Genomic DNA, 22,664 nt, shown 5'->3' on the forward strand with positions numbered 1-22,664 from the left:
TGTCTGTGCCAACTGCCATGGTGCAAGTCTAGAAATGCCCTCCTGTTGCACAAAGCTAGTGTTGCTATATAGTAAGATTTTGCCTGAATGTGTTGAAAATTCAAAAAAATAGCCCCAGGGAATCCCTCTGCGCCACGACACATTATAAATGTGGAGGGGTAATCATGCTTTCCCATATGGTTCCAGAGTAATAGCACCCGTGAAGGTCCAAGGAATTTCTCAGTCTGTTTTTTGATATTGTTTTCCTTAGTCACTTTCTCTTTGCTTGTCAGTTTTCTCACCAGTTTTCTTTTTGCTTTCCTGAAGAAAGGAAAGCCATGAGGGGGGTGCAGATTCACGAGTGCCAGCTGCTCCCTGCTGCCTTGCCAGGGGACAGTTCCACAGATTCATGTAGCAGTGCCAACATGTGCCAACGGGCAGTGTCAGGGGTTGGCCCTCGGGGGAGCCTCACATGCTCTATTTGTGGGGGTGGGCGACTGTGGAACAGACACGGAGAGCGATGGGGATACTGGGGAAGATTGGGGAGATGCAGGCAATGTTGCTACCGGTGGTGGGGTGGACAGCATTGTGAGGTGGGGGAAAGAGGGGGTGATGATCAGTTGTGGCGGGGGGGGGGGGGGGGGGGGGGAATGGAGATGCCAGGGATGATTGAGGGGGATGGGCAGGGGAGTCCACAGATACCTCTGTGGTGGAGGGGGATGGGGAGGGGATTAGTTTTTGTTTCAGTGACCCTTTGTCCCCGCCTCAGCATAGTGACGGCGCAAACCATGGCCACTCTTTTTCTCGGCAGTTAAAGTGACAAAATCCGGTGAGAAAACTAGCCGGTAGAGTTGGAGAGTTCCACGCCAGCTTCCTCACCAGAACTGACACTCTGCCACAAATCCTTTCACCATATAAATCCCAGCAGATACTCTGGCAATCCCAGGACAGTGCAGAGGGGTGGATAGTCCAGTGTTACAAGTTTCTGCCTCTTTCTTATTTGCTATATACTCTGGAACTGATGGACTTTCCACAGGTGCAAAGCAAAGGAAAACCTCTTTCAGCCAAAGTTTTAGAAAGAGGCAAAGCCATTTGACACAAAAAGCTTATTCCTTTCAGCTCATGTCGATATATAGTTCTGATTCTGCCTTTTGCCAAAAACATACAAAGAATGGAGAAGGGTCCATACTTGAAATCTTAAGTTGCATTTCCATTTCTTTGACTCATTATATCCAATTGTTTATTGAATTCATGAATAATATTTGCTTCTTTAGCCTTTTAAAGTAACTTGTTCCATGTGCCTACTAACTTTGTCTCAGTGACTCAAACTTACGTTTCAATTGTGTATTGAGAGATGTCTCAGAAAGTTTTACAGGACAGTGGAAATTATGTGAATTTTTTTTATTCATTCATGGGACATAGGCATCACTGGTTGGCCAGCATTTATTGCCCATCCCGAGTTGCCCTTGAGAAGGTGGAGATGAGCTGCCTTCTTGAACAGCTGAATGGCTAGACCAAGGTAAGGACAGCAGATTTCCTTCCCTAAAGGACGTTAGTGAATGGGTTTTTCTGACAATTGACAAGAGCTTCATGATCATCAGTAGATTTTTAATTCCAGATTTTTTTATTGAATTCAAATTCTACCATCTGCCATGGCAGGATTCAAACCAGAGTTTCTGGATTAATAATCTCGTGATAATACCACTAGACTATCGCCTCCTTTAATGGGTTAGCAAAGATGTCAAGATTTGGCATAAGCACAGTTAAAGAATAGTCATTTTTTTGAAAGTAAAGTTACTGAAAGTTGAGGTTCCAAGGTTTGGTGGGGGGAAACATGGCTGAAGGTTTGCCCACTGTTGATTATCCCAGAGCTTTTCCATTTCAAGCATGAAGTCCGAGTTCTCACCTTTATTTGAGTGGTCTGCACTTTCAGGTTGCACACTGCCTGATTTCTTTCATTCTCCAGTGTTAGATTTAGCTTCACAAAACCTAAAAATGTGAAATTCGCTCAGGATTTATTTTCAAACGATCAGAATGTTAACAGAACAGAGCATCTCAAGCAATCATGACAGTAAAGAAAAAGTTAATTTATTAGTCACAAGTAGGTTTACATTAACACTGCAATGAAGTTACGGTGAGTCGCCACAATCCAGCACCTGTTCGGGTACACTGAGGGAGAATTTAGCACGGCCAATGCACCTAACCGGCACATCTTTCAGACTGTGGGAGGAAACCGGAGCACTCGGAGGAAACCCACGCTGACACGGGGAGAATGTGCAAACTCTACACAGACAGTGACCCAAGCCGGGAATCAAACCTGGGTCCCTGGCGCTGTGAGGCAGCAGTGCTAATCATTGTGCCACTATGCTGCCCCTATGCTAACCCCACTCCAGCAACGTAAATGAGTGAGCTTAGGTGTCAGGTTTATGATAATTTTGTTTTGGAGGTTGAGATTTGTACGGTAAGTCTTTAACTGAATGAGTTTATGGCAGCTAATTCTAATATTGCAAATTGGATAGCTTCTTAAAACCTCGCCAATTGTTGAACAAATGGAAAAATATATGGAAAGGTAAACCATACTTATGGCTGATACACTACAACTCAGGATGGATTGATGCAATTACAGGTAACTGAAGGCTTATTCATTACAATAAGCCACTTAGAATGGAAAGAAAGAGCAAGTTAAGTTATTTGTAATTCTCATTATACCTTCTATTTCTTCCAATAATCTTTCAAATTGCAGGTTTATGTGGTTCTGGGTTTTGCTCAGATCGGCACTTTGTGGTTGTAATCTATTTTTTAAAAACAAAGTACAGTTCAGTAATTTGACAATAAAATGTTTAGTTTAAAAAAGCAAATCAACAGTGTTACCAACAGCAAAACAAGCAAGGCTGGTGCAAGCCCAGGCAATGTGACAACGCGACAAACAGTGTGACCAGCTATCCCATATTTTAAGAGATTGCCCCTTATTTTGATTGTAATGGCTGCAGGACAGCTGACATCAGCTGTAAAACCCTGACCATGGACTCATAACAGTAATAATATTTCTGTTTTACTCCATTATCCTTAAACACTTTATGAGAAAAAAGTGGTTTATTCCAATTACCCTTCATCTGAATCCCGCGACTCTTTCCACCTTCTTACATTTTCTTGTGTATCTTGACTGATCTTTGGGATGATCCTCTATAGCGAGTATAACAAGTGAATGCAAACAATTAGTACATTATGTGGACACAATAGGTTCCTCCAGCACTAGATTTCTACCCAAATAGGCCCAGTTACTGCCTGTTGAGTTTAACCTTAATAAGATTCCAACTATACATTTAATGGCAATAATCAATCCCAGAATTTGTGTGACATTTTTGAGATGGAAAATTAAAAGATACTTTACATTGGGCGGCACAGTGGTTAGCACTGCTGCCTCACAGTGCCAGGGACCCGGGTTCGATTCCCGGCTTGGATGACTGTCTGTGTGAAGTTTGCACATTCTCCCTGTGTCTGCGTGGGTAACCAGCACATCTTTCAGACTGTGGGAAGAAACCGGAGCACTCGGAGGAAACCCACGCAGACATGGGGAGAACGTGCAAACTCCACACAGACAGTGACCCAAGCCGGGAATCAAAGCCGGATCCCTGGCGCTGTGAGGCAGCAGTGCTAACCACTGTGCCACTGTGCTGTCCCCATGCTAACCCCACTCCAGCAATGTAAATGAGTGAGCTTAGGTGTCAGGTTTATGATGGTATTCTTGTTGGAGGTTGAGATTTGTAAGGTAAGTCTTTAACTGAACGAGTTTATGGCAGCTAATTCTAATATTGCAAATCGGATAGCTTCTTAAAACCTCGCCAATTGTTGAACAAATGGAAAAATATATCCAAAGCTTAACCATACTTATGGCTGATACACTACAACTCAGGGTGGATTGATGCGATTACAGGTAACTGAAGGGTTTCCCCCTACATCCAAAGGTGTGTGGGTGAGGTGGATTGGCCATGCTAAATTGCCCTTTAGTATCAGGGGGACTGGTTAGAGTAAATGTATGGGGATAGGGCCTGGGTGGGATTGTGATTGGTGCAGGCTTGATGGGCAGAATGGCCTCCTTCTGCACTGTAGGATTCTATGATCTGTTCTTGTTGATCCAGTGTGGTTACTGTGTTCCCCATCCCAGCCTGAGGCTCACCAATTCAATGGACATAATCATTTTCTTCTCTCCTGTGCCATTATAGACATGGGATTACCATCACTTCATATTCGGGATTTGGGACCTGGGCTGTAATTAGCCACAATGATAGGCAGAAGTCCTGCCCTGGCACCCCTCTGCCACTCAGATGGCTACATGTCATGTTTTTCTTTCAATTGTTTACCACGATAAGAAGCAAATCTTGTGGTGAAGTGGTAACATCACTAGCTCTGGGCCAGAAGCTCATTACTTCATTACTTCATGGCCTCATCTCCCCAACAAAGTTCACCCCAGCCCCCACCAGTAACATTCACCTCTCTCACCAGCAATGAACACCCCTCCCGCGAGCAACGTTCACCTCTCCCCCTAGCAACGTTGACCCTTCCCAGCAATGTTCACCCCCTTCCCCACAACAATGTTCTCAATTCCCCCAGGAACATTCACCCTCCCAGCAGTATTCACCCCCCCCCCCTACCCCCGCGCCAACAGCCCCCGCAATGTTTATCCAATCCCTCCAGCTATGTTCACTGCCCCTCCCCCCACACCAAAGAAATATCACCCTCCCTCCAGCAAAGTTTACCATGCCCATAGGAACGTTCACCCCCTCTCGCCCTCACAACCCTCTTCCCCCACCCTCGCCAGGAATCTTCAATCCCCCTTCTCCCTCCATGTCCCCGTGGACAGTGCTTGTCTGCTCCCTCTCCCAACTCACCTTCCAGAATTCCTAGCTCCTGTCCAGCAAATGTCAAAAGAGTCAGCGTTGTCAGGGACCGCTGGAGAAGACTCACAGAGTATAGAAACATAGAAGATAGGAGCAGGAGGAGGCCATTTGGCCCTTCGAGCCTGCTACGCCATTCATTATGATCATGGCTGATCATCCAACTCAATAGTCTAATCCTACTTTCTCTCCATAACCTTTGATCCTGTTCACCCCAAGTGCTATATCTAGCTGCCTCTTGAATACATTCAATGTTTTGGAAGCAACTACTTCCTGTGGTAATGAATTCCACAGGCTCATCACTCTTTGGGTGAAGAAATGTCGCATCCCCTCCATTCTAAATGGTCTACCCCGAATCCTCAGACTGTGACCCCTGGTTCTGGACTCCCCCACCATCGGGAACATCCTCCCTGGATCTACCCTGTCTAGTCCTGATAGTATTTTATAAATCTCTATGAGATCCCCCGTCATTTGTCTGAACTCCAGAGAAAACAATCCTAACCTTGTCAATCTCTCCTCATACATCAGTCCCGCCATCCCCGGAATCAGCCTGGTAAACCTTCACTGCACTCCCTTGAGAGCAAGAACATCCTTCCTCAGAAAAGGAGACCAAAACTGCACACAATATTCTAGATGTGGCCTCACCAAGACCCTGTATAATTGCAACAACACATCCCTGCTCCTGTACTCGAAACCTCTGGCAATGAAGGCCATCATGCCATTTGCCTTCTTTACCGCCTGCTGCACCTGCATGCTTACCTTCAGTGACTGGTGCACAAGGACACCCAGGTCCCGCTGCATACCCCACTCTCCCAATTTACAGCCATTCAGGTAGTAATCTGCCTTCTTGTTTTTGCTTCCAAAGTCAATAACCTCACATTTATCCAAATTATACTGCATCTGCCATTGATTTGCCCACTCACACAACCTGTCCAGATCATTCTGAAGGATCTCTGCATCCTCATCACAATTCACTCTCCCACCCAACTTGGTATCATCTGCAAACTTTGAGATGTTACATTTTGTTCCCTCATCCAAATCATTAATATATATTGGGAATAGCTGGGGTCCCAGCACCAATCCCTGTGGCACCCCACTAGTTACTGCCTGCCAATTTGAAAAGCAACCATTAATTCCTACTCTTTGTTTCCACTCTGCCAACCAGTTTTCTATCCATCTCAATACACTTTTCCCAATCCCATGTGCTTTAACCTTACATAATAATCTCTTGTGCGGGACTTTGTCAAACACTTTCTGAAAGTCCAAATATACCACATCGACTGGTTCACCCTTGTCAACTCTACTAGTTACATCTTAAAAGAATTTCAACAGATTTGTCAAGCATGATTTCCCCTTCATAAATCCATCCTGTCTCTGTCTGATCCTGCCACTGCTTTCTAAATGCTCTGCTATAAAATCCTTAATAATGGATTCGAGAATTTTCCCCACTATCGACGTTAAGCTTATTGGTCTATAATTCCCTGTTTTCTCTCTACCTCCCTTTTTGAATATTGGAGTGACATTAGCTACCCTCCAATCTGCAGGGACAGCTCCAGAGTCTATAGAATCCTGGAAGATGACCACCAATGCATCCACTATTTCCAGAGCTAATTCCTTAAGTACTCTGGGATAGGTTATCAGGCCCTGGGGATTTATCCACCTTCAATGCCATCAATTTTCCCAGCACGATTTCTCTACTAATATTGATCTCCCTCAGGTCTTCCCTCTCACTAAATCTTGCGTTCTCCAACATTTCTGCTATCTGATTTGTGTCCTCTTTTGTGAAGACAGAACCAAAGTATGTATCCAGTTGCTAGGTCATTTCTTGGTCCCCTATTATACAATCCCCCATTTCTGTCTGTAGAGCGGGGCTGGGGTTATTGCTGAGCATTTTCATGGAGTGAGGGAGGGGGTGAACGTTGTCAGGTGAGGGAATGGGGGGGGGGGGGTTGAACATTGTCAGGATGAGGGAGAGGGTGAACACTGTCGGGGGGAAGGGGGTAAACATTGTTGGGTTTTGGGGGGGTAAACATTGCCAGGATGAGGGAATGGGAGGGTGAACATTGTTGGGAGGAGGAGGGGGGTGAATGTTGTCAGGGGTGAGGGAGGTGAACAATCTCAGGGGGGAAGGAGGGGGTAAACATTGTTGAGGGAGAGAGTGAACTTTGTCGGGAGGAATGAGGGGGGTGATTATTGTTGGATATTGGGGAGGTGAACGTTGTCAGGTTTGAGGGAGGGGGTGAACATTGTCGGTGCAAGGAGGGGGTGAACATTGGTGGGGGCAAGGCGGGAGGTGAATTGTTCGGCATGGGGGGCGGGGGGGGGGGGGGTGAACGTTGTCAGAGAGTGAGATGGTTTACGCTGTTGGTGAGGGGACATTGAACAATGTTGGGATTGATTGACAGCCGCATTGAAAATAGTGCCAGCCAATGAACTGAGACCTTAAGGGGCGTGCTTTCAGGACACGATGAGGAATGGGAGCGTGGCTGTGTTGGAATTACACTCGACTATTAACCTCCTAACTTTCTTATCCGGCATCACTCAGTGCAAAAGCTTCAGCATGAAGTGGCAAAGGGGCGGATTGAAATCTGTCAGCATCAATCCCATCCTCTCTGAATGGAAGATCTGGATTGTTAAATCTGTTTCCCTCCACAGATGCTGCCTGACCTGCTGAGTTTGTCCAGCATTTTCTCTTTTCATTCCAAGTTTCACAAACCTCTGAGTGCAGAAATTCCTCCTCATCTCAGTCCTAAATGATCGGCCCCTTATCCAGAGACTGTGCCTCCATGTTTTAGATTCCCCAGTCGGGGGGAAAACATCCTCCCCATGACCCTTCAGAATCTTAGTAGTGTAGACAAGCCAGCAGGTTTAAGAACTGGAAGATAACCTCTTTATGATTCAGTTTTGAGTTCTGATGAAGGGTCTAAGTTTCAGTGATAACCTACATCTCTTTATAGGTGTAGCCTTTTCACCTCCCAGAAGAACTCTCCACTTACCTTTGATTGCTGATCTGCTTCTATGTCTATCCCGGGTAGCTTGATTCCTGTGGCCTTCCCAGAGTCACTGTCAGTAGCCAGGTACTCCCTATCACATTCCACTTGCTCCTGGTAAACAGCTGGCCCGTCCTCTTTAGCTGACTCCAGCCCCTCTGGAAGATATTTATTCTGCGCGTATAGTTTCAAGGGACATTCCTGAAGGTTTATTGATGGTGTCCTATAGATTAAAATGCTAAATGTTATCATGGGAGACATAGTTAGAGGCTGAGCGAGGACTGTGAACAGGAAGCTTTACCAGTCAGCCTTACATATCGGCAATTTTTGGGCAGTTGCCTCGTGTGTGTGAGAGCAGCGATCACACTCCCTTCGGACAGTAACTATTTGGAATGTTAGCCCTTTCGAGATTGTACCAAACAAAACGTGAATTATATATTCTACTTATTGCACAAACAGAAGCCGATTATTGTTAATCGATACAAATCATTACTCATATATTACTGAAAGGAGAGACATGTTGTTGAAGCTTTTCATCTTGCACTCATCAGGACAAACACAAGAATGCCAAATTTCAAAGCGATCACAATAAATTACACTGCAAGAAAAAAGGGCACTCAGTGGTTGGCAAGTCAACTCTGATTGGCTAAGGTGTTGCCATAGAGAAAGCAATGGGGAACTATAGGCTCTTCAAGCTCCCACGTAATTCAAAGAAGGCGCACAGCTGAAACATATTCCTTTTGTTTGCAGAGAATGTGTCCCTGCGTACAAATATATGCCACTTTGAGCAAGCATATATGAGCCATATTATGGGCTTGACTGATTATCTTAAATTGCTTCTTAGTGTAACAATTAGCACACTCAGGATTGTTTAGCAAGTGCTGCCCAATCAGGGATTCATATCTGACAGTACATATTTTGGGTTTAATAAGTGCTGGTTGAATACAGTGGGTGCTCTGTCTATTACAGACAACCAAAGGTTTGAATACCACCACGGCAAATGGTGGAACTTGAATTCAATGAAAATAAATTTGGAACTAAGAATCTACTGATGGCCATGAAACCATTGCCAATTGTCGGACAAACCCATCTAGTTCACTAATGTCCTTTGGGGAAGGAAATCTGCTGTCCTTACCTAGTCTGGCCTGTATGTGATTCCAGAGCCTCAGCAATACAGTTAACTCACAACTGCTCTCTAAGGGCAACTAAGGCAATAAATGCTGGTCAGCCAGCGACACCCATGTCCCACGAATGAATAAAAAAAGAGCAGCCCCTGGCGTCCTCGGAAGTGTATTTTCTACTCGGTTATAGTAACTACTCAATTCCTCAAGAAGGCAGTTTCCCATCACCAGGAAGGTGGTGCTCACTGGCAAGAAATGTGACCTTGCCAATGTCACCCCACCCCTGCGGCCCCACTCATGAGAACAAGACAGCAGACAGTGTTAGTCAATCAGGGCCTGTGTTTGTACATTATGAGCATTGGAGAGTTACGATCAACATTGGCACCAAAGGAGGTGGTTATCGGCCAGCGTTTAGAGGTTGCTCCCATCACACTCGTCTCCTCCTGATTTTGTGTTGATTTTTTACGTGGCAATGCAGCATGAAGCAAATTGTACGACAAAAACACTGAGAAATGTTGCCTTTAGATGCCTCATTCCTTAAATGATCTGAGTTTTAACTTTGATCGCACCATCACTCAATCATTTTCAGGTTGGATATCAGAAGTTTCATCAGGTAAAATTGAACAAGTCTCTCATGAGGTGGCGATCCCAGCGTTGGACTGGGATGGGCACAGTAAGAAGTCTCACAACCCCAGGTTAAAGTCCAACAGGTTTATCTTGCAATTGTGTCTTTGTCTATATATGCCGTGTTTGTGAAATCTACCTCTCCACTCACCTGATGAAGGGGCAGCGCTCCAAAAGCTCGTGATTCCAAATAAACCTGTTGGACTTTAACCTGGTATTGTGAGACTTCTTAAAGTGTCTCATGAAACAGAAGGAGGCCATTTACCTCATTGTATCTGTGCCAGTGTTATCTACTCAATACCCATTTCCTCATATATGTATTCTCATATATTCTTCTGTTTCATTTACCTTTTAAGGGATGCTATAGCCTCCACTTCAGCAGGCATTTGTGTTAAAATATTCCCTTTTCTAAGAAGCCTTTGCGTGAAATCTTCCGTGATATTCCTAAGTATGCTGAAAAGAGATACTTTTTTCATCAAAGCTTTTCATCTTGCACTCACGGAAACATAGAGTAGGCCATTTCACTCTTCGAGCCCGCTCCGCCATTCATTTTGATCATGGCTGATCATCAAATTCAATATCCTAATCTCCCCTTCCCCCCCAATATCCCTTGATACCTTTATCCTCAACAGCTATATCTAATTTCTTCTTGAAATCACACAACGTTTTGGCCCCAACTACTTTCTGTGGTAGTGAATTCCACACATTCACCACCCCTCTTGGTGAAGAAATTTCTCCCCACCTCACTTCTAAAAGGTTTACCCTTAATCCTCAATGACCCCTAGTTCTCGACTCACCCACCATCGGGAACATTCTTACGACAATTCAGAAGGATATTAATATTAGAAATAACAAACAAGTGATACTGTTTGAGAATAAATTGCTGATTGATTGGTAGAGGCTTTGCTATGGAGAATGCACCAGTTGATGGTGACTGATAATTAAGTAAGTAAGCTTATTTATTAGTCACAAGTAGTCTTACATTAACACTTCAATGACGTTACTGTGAAAATCCCCTAGTCGCCACACTCCAGTGCCTGTTCGGGCACACTGAGGGAGAATTTGGCATGGCCAATGCACCTAACCAGCACGTCATTGGACTGTGGGAGGAAACCGGATCACCGGGAGGAAACCCACGCAGACACGGGGAGAATATGCAAACTCCACAGAGACAGTGACTCAAGCCGAGAATCGTACCCAGGTCCCTGGCACTGTGAGGTAGCAGTGCTAACCATTGTGCCACCGTGCTGCCCTCTGCCACGCATTGTTTGAAATTTAAACTAAGCAGCTTGAATCTGATTGGTTGAGGCATTATCCTGAGGGATTAACCGGCAAATGGCTGTCATTTGTTTTGCTAAATCAGGCAAAATGTGTGTACATGCTCTTTCTGTCTACAAAGAACAGGGCCCTGTGTATTAGTTTCCTTTTCACACAAATGTGTCACACTGTAAGCCCACCTGACAATTGTAAATTAGTTGTCAGCTTAATTCTTAACGCACTGAGGATTACTCAGCAAATTATGCCCAATTGTAGAATCACATTTAATGTTCGACATTGTTTTGAATTTTGCAAGCACGGACTGGTATGTCACTTGCTCCTTGCGTCGACATCGACATCGACATCGCAGCATCTCCACATCATGACTTGCTCCTTGCAAACAGGGGAAAAGGCAAGCTGTTCGATACAATCCGCCAGTCTTTGGAACGTACGACCGACATATCTGGCAGCACACCGGCACTGAAATTCATTTACCACATTACTCATTTGTCTGATAGGCAGAAGGTCTTTTTGGCTTGAGGACAACATTGAATTAGTGGCAAATGCTTCCCGGGTCGCTACTGCAACGTGAAACACCGGTTGCTCAAATCTCTAGGAAACCTTGCCCCTCCAGGATAATCTGAGGTACACTGGGTACTTTTCCAGGTCCGAGGTGACTGCCTTAGGCCTATTCATGTGTTTGTATGAAACAGAGTGTGAACTGATCTGATCACGCTGGCCATTATCCCGCAGGATGGCTTTGATGTGCCTTTTTCAGCATCAAACTTACATGGTGAGCAAATGCTTGTACGTCCAAAAGACTGGTGGATCATATCAAACTGCACACCCCTTCCGCTCTTCATAATGAGTGAGATACTGACCATGTCCAACCAGCCCGTGCATGTAAAACCCAAAATGCAGCATGCAATATTAGATTTGATTCCATGATTGGACAATATTTGCTCAATAATCCTCAGTGTACTAAGAATTATGCTGACAGCCAATTTAAGATTGTCAGTCGAGCTCGCAGTGTGATGCATTTAAATACATATATTAATACACAGGACCCTGTTCCTTCCAGACAGAAAGAAATGTACACATGTTACGTTTGTTTCAACGAAACAAAATAAATGACGGCCATTTGCTGGTTAATTCCTCGGGGTAATGCCTTGACCCATCAGAGTCAGAAACCAATCAGTATGGGGAGACAATGGCCTAGTGGTATTATCGCTAAAAATTCAGCGAATGTTCTGGGACCCGGATTCGAATACCACCGCGGCAAATGGTGGAATTTGAATTCAATTTTAAAAATCTGGAATTAAGAACCTATTAGTGACCATGAAACCATTGTCGATTGTCGGAAAAACCCATCTGGTTCACTCATGTCCTTTAGGGAAGGAAATCTGCCGTCCTTATCTGGTCGGGAGATGGGCAATAAATGTTGGCCAGCCAACGATGCCCATGTCCCATGAATGAATAAAAAGGAAGTCAAGCTGCCTGGTTTAAATTTCAAACAAAGGTTAAAGTTAATAAGTTTATTTATTAGCGTCACAAGTGTTACATTAACACTGCAATGAAGTTGCTGTGAGAATCCCCTAGTCGCCACACTCCGGTGTCTGTTCAGGTACACTGAGGGAAACTTTAGTATGCCAATGCACCTAACCAGCACGTCTTTCGGACCGTGGGAGGAAACATGAACACCTGGAGAAAACCCACGCAGACCTCGAGAGAATGTACAAACTCTGCACAGTGACCCAAGCCAGGAATTGAATCCGGGTCCGTGGCGCTGTGAGACAGCAGTGCCAACCACTGTGTCACCGTGCCGCCCCAAACAATGCTTGGCAGTTAACTTTCAGTTACCATCAACTGATACATTCTCCATGGCAATGTCTCGATCAATCACAGTTCACTTGCCAACCAATCAGCACTCTCTTCTCACACAGTATAAATTTCCCCTGAAGCTGGTATTCTTGCGAACTGTTCTGATGAGTGCAAGATGAAAAAAAAGTCTAGTTCTTCAGGAATACTTTCAAGTTTTAGACCAAATCCCAAGTTTCTTGGAGTCTTTGCCTCCTTGTTACCCCGTTCCCCACCCCTCAGAAATCAATGGGAGCAGAATTACCTGTCATCAGGATTAATTTGTAACAAAGAAGCATCTTCTTTGCGACACTTCAATCTTTTCAATGTTTTGAGCAATAGTTCTTTTTGATTGAATATCTGCTGCCGTTCACATTCCAGGGTCTTCATACGAGAGGTTAAAATTGTCTTTTCACTCTGCAGATTCAGGATTTGCTGTTCTGAAGCCTGCAAGCTTTGTTTTAGTCTGGTTATTTCCAACAAAAGGCTTTCATTTATCTGTCACAACAAGAAATTCATGCTTTGTGTCTGTATTCTGGAAATTACTTTAAATTAACAGCAACTCCTTATCATCCTTGTTATTGTTCAATGGAAATCACATGAAGAGATGGTGCTAAAATCATAGAATCCCTACAGTGCAGAAGGAGCCATTCGGCCCATTGAGTCTACATTGACCACAATCCCACCCAGGCCCAATCCCAGAAACCCCACCCTGCTAATCCCATGACACTAGGATCAATTTAGCATGGCCAATCAACCTAACCCGCACATCTTTGGACTATGGGAGGAAACCGGAGCACCCGGAGGAAACCCACGCAGACATGGGGAGAACTTACAAACTCCACACAGACAGTGACCCAAGCTGGGAATTGAACCCGGGTCCCTGGCACTGTGTGGCAGCAGTGCTAACCACTGTGCCACCAGATATACCAAAGTACCAGATTGCTTTCCATTGGATATGAGTTTGGCTAAATTTCACTGTCACCACCATATCCTGACTTTATTGTATGTCTTGACAATTTTGGACCCCGTATCTAAGGAAGGATGTGCTGGCCTTGGAGAGGGTCCAGAGGAGATACACAAGAATGATCCCGGGAATTAGGGGCTTGATGCATGAGGAAGGGTTGAGGACTTTGGGTCTGTACTCGATGGAATTTAGAAGAATAAGGGGGGGATCTCATTGAAACTTGCAGAATATTGAAAGGCCTGTTGAGTGGACATGGAGAAAATGTTTCCATTAGTAGGAGAGACTAGGATCCGAGTGCACAACCTCAGAGTAAAGGGCTGGCCCTTTAGAACCAAGATGAGGAGGAATTTCTTTAGCCAGAGGGTGGTGAATTTGTGGAATTCATTGCCACAGAAGGCTGTAGAAGCCAAGTCATTGAGTATTTAAACAGAGATAGATATGTTCTTGATTGGTAAGGTCAAATATTACAGGGAAAAGGTGGGAAAATGGGGTTGAGAAACATATCAGGCATGATTGAATGGCAGAGCAGACTTGATGGGCTGAATGGCCTAATCCACTCCTATATCCTATGGTCTTCTGGTCTAATTTAATGAGTTAGCTGGGAATAAACCAATCAGATATCGGTTGGATAACCTACTCTCACTAAAACCTTCTTACTGGGGAGATGATGACATTGTGATAATGTCTAAGTGAAGAACAAAGAAAAACATGCAAAATAGCACTTTGAAATTAAATACAAAACCTTACAATTCCAATCCCATTCAATGATCTCTCACCAAAGCTATTTGTCCTTCAATACTTTGGATGCCAGATTCTCTGGACGTAAGCCAGGCTTGGTCCTCTACATGCCCCCACAACAGGAAACTCTCTCCTAGCAGGAGACCAGGCTGAGATTGCCTGCACACCCACACCCCTGTTGAATGAACTTGCTGGCCATGTGGGCATTGGAAGTTTCTTGGAGTCTCCCCACTAGTCTCCTGCCTATTTCAAAGAATATAAGAATCAGGAGTACTAGTCGGCCATTTGGCCATTTGAGCCTGCATTGCTATTCAGTCAGCTAATCTTAACGTGGCCTTAACTCTACATTTCTGCCTGCCCCTGAACCCACCCCTAGGTGTTGGCATGGGGTAAAGACAAAGGGTGCGAGGTGGGGGTCATGGCTTGGCATCAGGACTATAAAGGGCCATGAGGATGTGGGAGACATAGGCAGTAAGAGGGGTCATGGGGGTGGGTAGAGGAGAATGGATTGGCATCGGAGGGGAATGAGAGACCATGGAAGTGAGTTGGGGGCATGAATTGGCATAGGTTGGCATGGATGGGTATGGGGAGTATGTGCAGGGGTGATGGGATGCATTGGGGGCGTTGGGGGGTTGAGGACTGGAGGGCTTTATTTTGTTTTAATACTTTTTAAAACATTAACTTAAACCAAATGCTGGAGCACGGGGGAGGCTTTCTGCCCAGCCTGCCTCTGCACCTGGCAGCTACTGCACTCATTCCGAGGATGGTGGGCCCAACCCGCTTCCAATCCAATGCAGCCCACCCTCCCCTCACCCCCTGGCTGCCCGGAAAGAAAATCCCAACTGCGAGCCACCACTTTTAAAGGTTGGGTTTACAGTTGGGAATTCCCACATCAATGTGCACTCGTCCCGGGAGCAAATCTCTGGGCCGGGGTTGAACTGATTTCTGCCCCCCTGTTAGTGCTCCATTACACCTTGCATGCATTCGCTTTCATGTCCGATGGTGTCCAGTGTGGAGCTAGACTGCTTTTAACCGTATTCCTTGCGTGGAAATGCTCATCATGATGTGGCGATGCTGGCGTTGGACTGGGGTAAACACAGTAAGAGTTTTAACAACACCAGGTTAAAGTCCAACAGGTTTATTTGGTAGCAAATGCCATTAGCTTTCGGAGCGCTGCCCCTTCGTCAGGTGGAGTGGACATCTGCTCTTTGGTCTTTGAGAGCAGATATCCACTCCATCTGACGAAGGAGCAGCGCTCCGAAAGCGAATGGCATTTGCTACCAAATAAACCTGTTGGACTTTAACCTGGTGTTGCTAAAACTCTTACTGTGGAAATGCTAACGCAGGTGACCTCTACGTACTCTTACGTTTCTACTGGCAGTTAGCTGCGATCCAGACTTGAGGCATTGCTTTTTCAGCCCGTAGCTCTCACATTTGGTTTGGAATAGTTCAGAATGGAGGTCTGATATCTGGGTCTTTATCGATGCTTTTCCCGTTTCGCCACCAACAAGGCAAGATGCCAATTCTTGGGGGTGATCTTCCTGCGATGATCAGAAATCAAAGTGAGTTGTAATAACAGATTGTTATAATTCTGCTAAAGTCTTGTAAATTCTTCAGTTCTTGGCTGGCTGAGTAGACAGTGCTTTTCTTGTCAGACACATTCACTACTGCCAAACCTTCGAAGCAAACAAGAACTTCACAAAAATACACAAAATATGAAGAACAGTTTTATGAAAAATTAATTGTAAAATGTAATCTTCCCCTTTTAAAACTCTATTGTATGTGAAACTTCCCTCAGACCCAATCCAGGTCAGTAAATCATAGAATCATCATCATAGGATCCCGACAGTGCAGGATGCGGCCATTCGGCCCATCGAGTCTGCACCGACTCTCCAACAGAGCATCCCACCCAGGCCCACCCCGCCGCCCTTTCCCTGTAACCCCACACCCTGGCTAATCAACCTAATCTATACATCTTTGGACACTAAGGGGCAATTTAGCATGGCCAATCCACCTAACCTCCACATCTTTGGACTATGGGAGGAAACCGGAGCACCCGGAGGAAACCCACGCAGACAGGGGAAGAATTTGCAAACTCTATACAGTCAGCCAATGCCGGAATTGAACCCGGGTCCCTAGCGCTGTGAGGCAGCAGTGCTAACAACTGTGCCATTGTGCTGCCCAATAATTTCATCTCAACAGATGGGAAATTTAGCTGTTCCATATTTAAATCTACAATTTTAAAATATAATATTCAAATTAGCCTGAAAGATCATACATTTTGCACATTTGTAAGAGACTAGAGTGTGATTTCTGCCTCATTTTCCAGTCCTCAATCATCTTTCCATTATGATGCCACTGGCCATATGATTGAAAAAATATGTACACATATTAGAGGTTGCTTAGAAATCTTCATGGTTTTCTTGGCCTCGAGCTTTTGGTGGGTGCTTCGTGGATCTCCCACCCTGACTGTGGTCCAGTCCTAACTGCGTCCCTGTGGTAACTCTGACTCCGTCTTAACTACTCCAGTCCTAACTGTGGCTATTCTATAATTCTGGCCCCGTCATAACTTTCAGGAATGAGCAGCATCATACATAGCGGAAGTTCATAGAATCTCTACAGTGAAGAAGGAGACCATTTGGCCCATCGAGTCTGCACTGACCACCATCCCACCCAGGCCCCACTCCCGTAACCCCTCATATTTACCCTGCTAATCCCCCTGACGTTAGGGTTAATTTAGTATGGCCAGTCAACCTAACCTGCACATCTTTGGACTGTCAGAGGAAACCCACACAAACACTGAGAGAATGTGCAAACTCAATTAAAACAATCACCCAAGGCCGGAATTGAACCCGGGTCCCTGGCAACAGTGCTAAGCACTGTGCCACCGTGCCACCCACGCTGCAAGATATTAGGTGCACCCCTGCGGATATGCAGAGAAGTTGTCTGGGTGGCACGATGGCACTGTGGTTAGCACTGCTGCTTTACAGCGCCATAGACCTGGGTTCCATTCCCGGCTTGGGTCACTGTCTGTGTGGAGTTTGCACATTCTCCCCCTGTCTACGTGGGTTTCCTCCGGGTGCTCAGGTTTTCTTCCACATTCTGAAAGATGTGCTGGTTAGTGCATTGACCCAAACAGGCGCCGGACTGTGGCATCTAGGGGAATTTCACAGTAACTTCATTGCAGTGTTAACATAAGCCTTACTTGTGACTAATAAATAGACTATACTTTAAAACTTTACTTTACTTTTCTCTTGGAATAAAAATACCCCAAATGTGCAGATACACCTCTTTCTCCCCGGTCCATTTGCCAATGAGTTTGTATGAAGATTATACTTCACTGTGCTAAAGGACGGACTCAATGAATGAGGTTGTGCTTTAATATTTACATTGATAACATTGTCGAGATCTCCTCCTCCCTCTTCCTTGAGGCTCCAGTCTATCTCTTGACAGTGCTCCAGTGAGTCATTTAGAGTGCACAGATAGTTTTGCGGTTGTTCTTCAGCCTAAAGTTGATGGAAAACATGTCATGGCTGAATGAGAATAATGACTCTCGATCTCTGAAAGGGCACTTGTATAAGTTCCTGTTCCTAGTGCTGACTGACTTCTCCACCTGCTGGAGACTATTCTTCAAACACAAGTTGCACACAATATAATTCACAGGCTGACAGGAACATGCATGCAACTGAGGCCAATAGAAACCTGGATCATGGGAGGGATCAGAAGCGTCGAGGATACTGTGGGAATGTGGTTCACCGGTGCACAAGAGTGCTTAAAGCCACGTTACTCACCATCAAACAGTCCCACACTCATCCCAACACTAAATAACATGCAGAAAATGTGAAGGATCTTCACTCTCTAGCTGCCTCAAGTCTAGGCCGAGTGGTAATATCACTAGACTATTAATCCAGAAACTCAGCTAATGTTCTGGACACCAGATTTGAATCCCACCACGGCAGATGGTGGAATTTGAATTCAATAAAAAATATCTGGAATTACGATTCTACTGGTGACCATGAAACCATTGCTGGAAAAATCCATCTGGTTCACTGTCTTTTAGGGAAGGAAATCTGCCATCCTTACCTGGTCTGGCCTACATGTGACTCCAGAGTCACAGCAATGTGATTGACTCTCAACTACCCTCTGAGCAAGGGCAACTAGGGATGGGCAATAAATGCTGGCCAGCCAGCAACGCCCATGTCCCACGAATGAATAAAGAAGGAGCACAAGAATCCCTGAAGCATAGAGCAGATAAAGAGACAGTAATTTTCAAAATAAGTTAATGCTGTAAGCTGCAGGGATATGGACCAGTTGCAAGAAGGTGGGATTAGGAAGGGCACCCAGGCACCTCAGGCTGGCATGGACAAGATGGGCTGAATGGCCTTCCTCTGTGCTGCAACCTTTCTATGGGTCTATGGTTCTAAGTCGATATTTAACATGCTGCAAGAGAAGATAAACAAAGCTTTATCATGGATCTGTCTGAAATATGTACATTCTTTGCATTATCCAGGCAATGTTATTGCAATTGTAGAAGCATTCTCTGATTGGAGAATCTACACATGTTTGGGACTCAAATCTAGACAACAAATTATAGTCCTATCTGCTGTTTGCATTCTGGGTGACTGTGGTTTTCCCTCAATTGCTAACACCCCCTCAACCACTGTGGTGAACCATCGTTGGTTCACCACTGGGGTTGTTATTGTGTTACTATTGGGCTAGGGTGTTGTTGTTATGGGGGTTGTACTATGTTGTTGGGTTAGGGTGTTTACCTGTCCTAAGTGTTATCATGGCACACTCCAGTGGGGTCCCGCCTCCGGTGGCAGGGTATAAGACCCCCTGCTCCGGCAGGACCCCTTCAGTCTGAACGGGTGAATTTGTGTTAGTAGTTTCATTGTTAATGTATTAAAGCCTTCAGTTCTAAAGCCTTGTTTCCGGGTGCTCATTGAGGTGCATCAATTTAATACATTAACTGAGAATATGGAACAGATCCTAAAACCGGATCGTCTGACACTGGACCCACGTGCGGTCGGTGCAGCTAACGCGTTCGAACATTGGTGGAAGTGCTTCGAGGACTACCTGGCAGCCTCGGTAGCTATCACTACAGACAGTGATAGACTCCAGGTCCTCCACGCAAGGGTAAGCGACACGATTTACCTAGCCATTCGTGCAGCTTCCACTTACCAGGGTGCCGTCGAGCTCCTAAAGAATAGGTACATTACGCCACCCAACGAGATTCACGCTCGTTATCTCCTCGCTACACGACGTCGGCAGTCGGGCGAGACCATAGAAGACTACGCCAATGAACTCCTGCAGCTTGCCAGGGGTTGTGACTGTAAGGATGTCTCCGCCGAGCAGTACATGCAAGACCTCGCCCGAGACGCGTTCGTAGCAGGGGTAGGGTCCTCGTACATCAGACTTAAATTATTAGAAAAGGGGAAACTCAACTTGACCCAGGCAATGGGGATGGCCGTGAGGTTGGAGGCGGCGTCGAAGAGCTTGGCGCTGTACCCCGAGGACCACGTGCAGTCAACGTGGTTGGAGCAAGCTCTGCTCCCTCCTCGCCCCGCGAACCCGCGCTCCCAGATCGATTCGACGACGGCGGCAGCTCCAGGTGGCCAGCGATGCTATTTTTGCGGTGGGGCCAAGCATCCACGGCAACAGTGTCCGGCAAGAACGGCAATCTGCAGCCAGTGCGGTAAAAAAGGCCACTACGGCAAAGTCTGCAGGTCCAAACCTAAAAACGGCAGTGCAGCTTGTAACCCTCCAGAACGGAGACCATCTCTTTCGGCGCTGCAGTACCCACGAGGTCCGACCACGTGCGATCTCAGGACGGCGCCATCGTGGCAGACAGAGGAGGAGGAAGACCACCAGGAGTCGCTGCGCTTGGAGCCCTCGGCCACATGCGATTCATGGGGGCGGCCATCATGGTCCACGACGACTAGGAGCGACCAGCAGGGGTCCTCAGCATCCACATCGGCAGCATGCAGCAGCGACCAGCAGGGGTCCTCAGCATCCACATCGGCAGCATGCAGTGACGCCCAGGGGCCAACGGTGGCGTCGATCTCTCTGGATCAGACCAGGCATTACAGACTGGAACATTCCATGATGGAGGTAAAGGTTAGTGGCAGAACTGTGAATTGTCTGTTTGACAGTGGGAGCACCGAAAGTTTCATACACCCTGAAACTGCTAAAAGGTGTGGACTCCGGGTTCTCCCTGCCAAGCAGACCATTTCCATGGCATCACAGTCCCGGTCTGTACCGATCCAAGGACGATGTATGGTAACTCTTGAGGTACAGGGCACAGTTTACGAGCAATACAGGCTCCTTGTGCTACCTCACCTTTGCGCGCCAATTCTCCTCGGACTAAACTTTATGGCCCACATGAGGAGTGTGATCCTACAGTACGGTGGGCCACTCCCTTCACTGGCAGTAGGGAACCAGCCGCAGCCTCCAAATTGCCCAAAGCGCCCCGCGTGCAATCTATCCACCCTGACGATCACGACACCATCCCTTTTTAAAAATCTGGTACCTGGCTGCAAGCCCATCGCTACTAAAAGTAGGCGTTACAGCGCTGAGGACCGGATCTTTATTAGATCTGAGGTTCAGCGGCTCCTCAAGGAAGGGATCATACAGGCCAGTGCTAGTCCGTGGAGAGCGCAGGTCGTGGTAGTCAAAAGCGGGAACAAACCTCGGATGGTCATCGACTATAGTCAGACCATTAATAGATACACGCAGCTGGATGCGTATCCTCTCCCGCGCATTTCTGATATGGTCAATCAGATTGCGCAGTACCGAGTGTTTTCTACCATAGACCTTAAGTCCGCCTACCATCAACTCCCCATCCGCCCAGAGGACCGACAATATACGGCTTTTGAGGCGGATGGTCGTCTATACCAATTCCTCAGGGTTCCATTTGGTGTCACCAATGGGGTCTCGGTCTTCCAGCGTGCTATGGACCGAATGGTGGACCAGAACAGGTTGCGGGCTACCTTCCCGTACCTGGATAACGTCACCATCTGCGGCCATGACCAGCAGGACCACGACACGAATCTCCAACACTTTCTACGCACTGCATCTCGCCTGAATCTGACCTATAACAGGGAGAAGTGCGTATTCCGTACGCGTAGGTTAGCCATCCTCGGATACGTGGTGGAAAACGGGGTCATTGGCCCTGATCCAGACCGTATGCGCCCACTCACTGAACTTCCCTTGCCCGCTAGCACGAAAGCACTGAGGAGATGCCTCGGGTTCTTTTCGTATTATGCACAGTGGGTCCCCAACTACGCGGACAAAGCTCGTCCGCTCATTAAGTCCACGACCTTCCCACTTACGCCGGAGGCCCAATTGGCCTTCAAGGTTTTGAAAAGCGACATCTCGAAAGCCACAATGCACGCGGTGGATGAATCCATCCCTTTCCAGGTGGAGAGTGATGCATCGGACTTCGCCCTAGCCGCCACACTAAACCAGGCAGGCAGGCCCGTCGCGTTTTTTTCCCGCACCCTTCAAGGCCCAGAGATTCGGCACTCAGCGGTGGAAAAGGAGGCTCAGGCAATTGTGGAGGCAGTCAGACACTGGCGCCATTACCTGGCAGGTAAGCGGTTCACCCTGATCACGGATCAACGATCCGTGGCGTTTATGTTCAGTAACACGCAGAGGGGCAAGATCAAGAACGATAAGATCTTGCGGTGGAGAATTGAGCTCTCCACCTATAATTACGATATTATGTATCGTCCAGGGAAGCTCAATGAGCCCTCGGATGCCCTCTCGCGCGGAACATGCGCCATCATGCAGGAGGACCGCTTGAAGGCTCTCCACAATGATCTGTGTCATCCTGGAGTCACCAGACTCTACCACTTCATAAAAGCCCGCAACCTACCCTACTCGGTGGAGGAGGTCAGGTCAGTTACTAGAAGTTGTCGGATTTGCGCAGAATGCAAACCACACTTTTATCGACCAGACCGGGCACATTTGGTCAAGGCCACTCGCCCTTTTGAGAGGCTGAGTGTAGATTTTAAGGGCCCCCTTCCCTCAACGGATCGGAATGTCTATTTTCTTAACATAATAGACGAATTTTCCCGGTTTCCGTTTGTTTTCCCCTGTGCGGACACGTCGACTGCCACCGTCATCAAGGCATTCAGTGAGCTTTTTACCCTGTTCGGGTACCCCTGCTATATTCATAGCGACAGGGGCTCGTCGTTCATGAGCAACGACTTGAGGCAATTCCTGCTCTCATTCG

The 22,664-nt window shown here is 46.5% G+C and overlaps 1 protein-coding gene across 2 annotated transcripts in view; it reads right to left on the reverse strand.

Annotated features, from left to right (window-relative positions):
• The window catches only part of LOC144504484 (uncharacterized), a 57,886-nt gene that overhangs the window by 15,072 nt on the left and 20,150 nt on the right, over positions 1-22,664 (reverse strand). For both annotated transcript variants that reach the window (XM_078231034.1, XM_078230289.1), the window contains exons 6-12: positions 17,818-17,934; positions 15,796-15,969; positions 12,989-13,221; positions 7,871-8,087; positions 3,086-3,162; positions 2,689-2,771; positions 1,886-1,968 (exon numbers count right to left, since the gene is read on the reverse strand). In XM_078231034.1, the coding sequence (XP_078087160.1) occupies positions 1,886-1,968; positions 2,689-2,771; positions 3,086-3,162; positions 7,871-8,087; positions 12,989-13,221; positions 15,796-15,969; positions 17,818-17,934 (984 nt within the window). The remainder of the gene's footprint in view (positions 1-1,885; positions 1,969-2,688; positions 2,772-3,085; positions 3,163-7,870; positions 8,088-12,988; positions 13,222-15,795; positions 15,970-17,817; positions 17,935-22,664) is intronic.

The sequence above is a fragment of the Mustelus asterias genome, chromosome 1 (genome assembly GCF_964213995.1).
Source record: "Mustelus asterias chromosome 1, sMusAst1.hap1.1, whole genome shotgun sequence".
NCBI classification, from domain to species: Eukaryota; Metazoa; Chordata; class Chondrichthyes; order Carcharhiniformes; family Triakidae; genus Mustelus; species Mustelus asterias.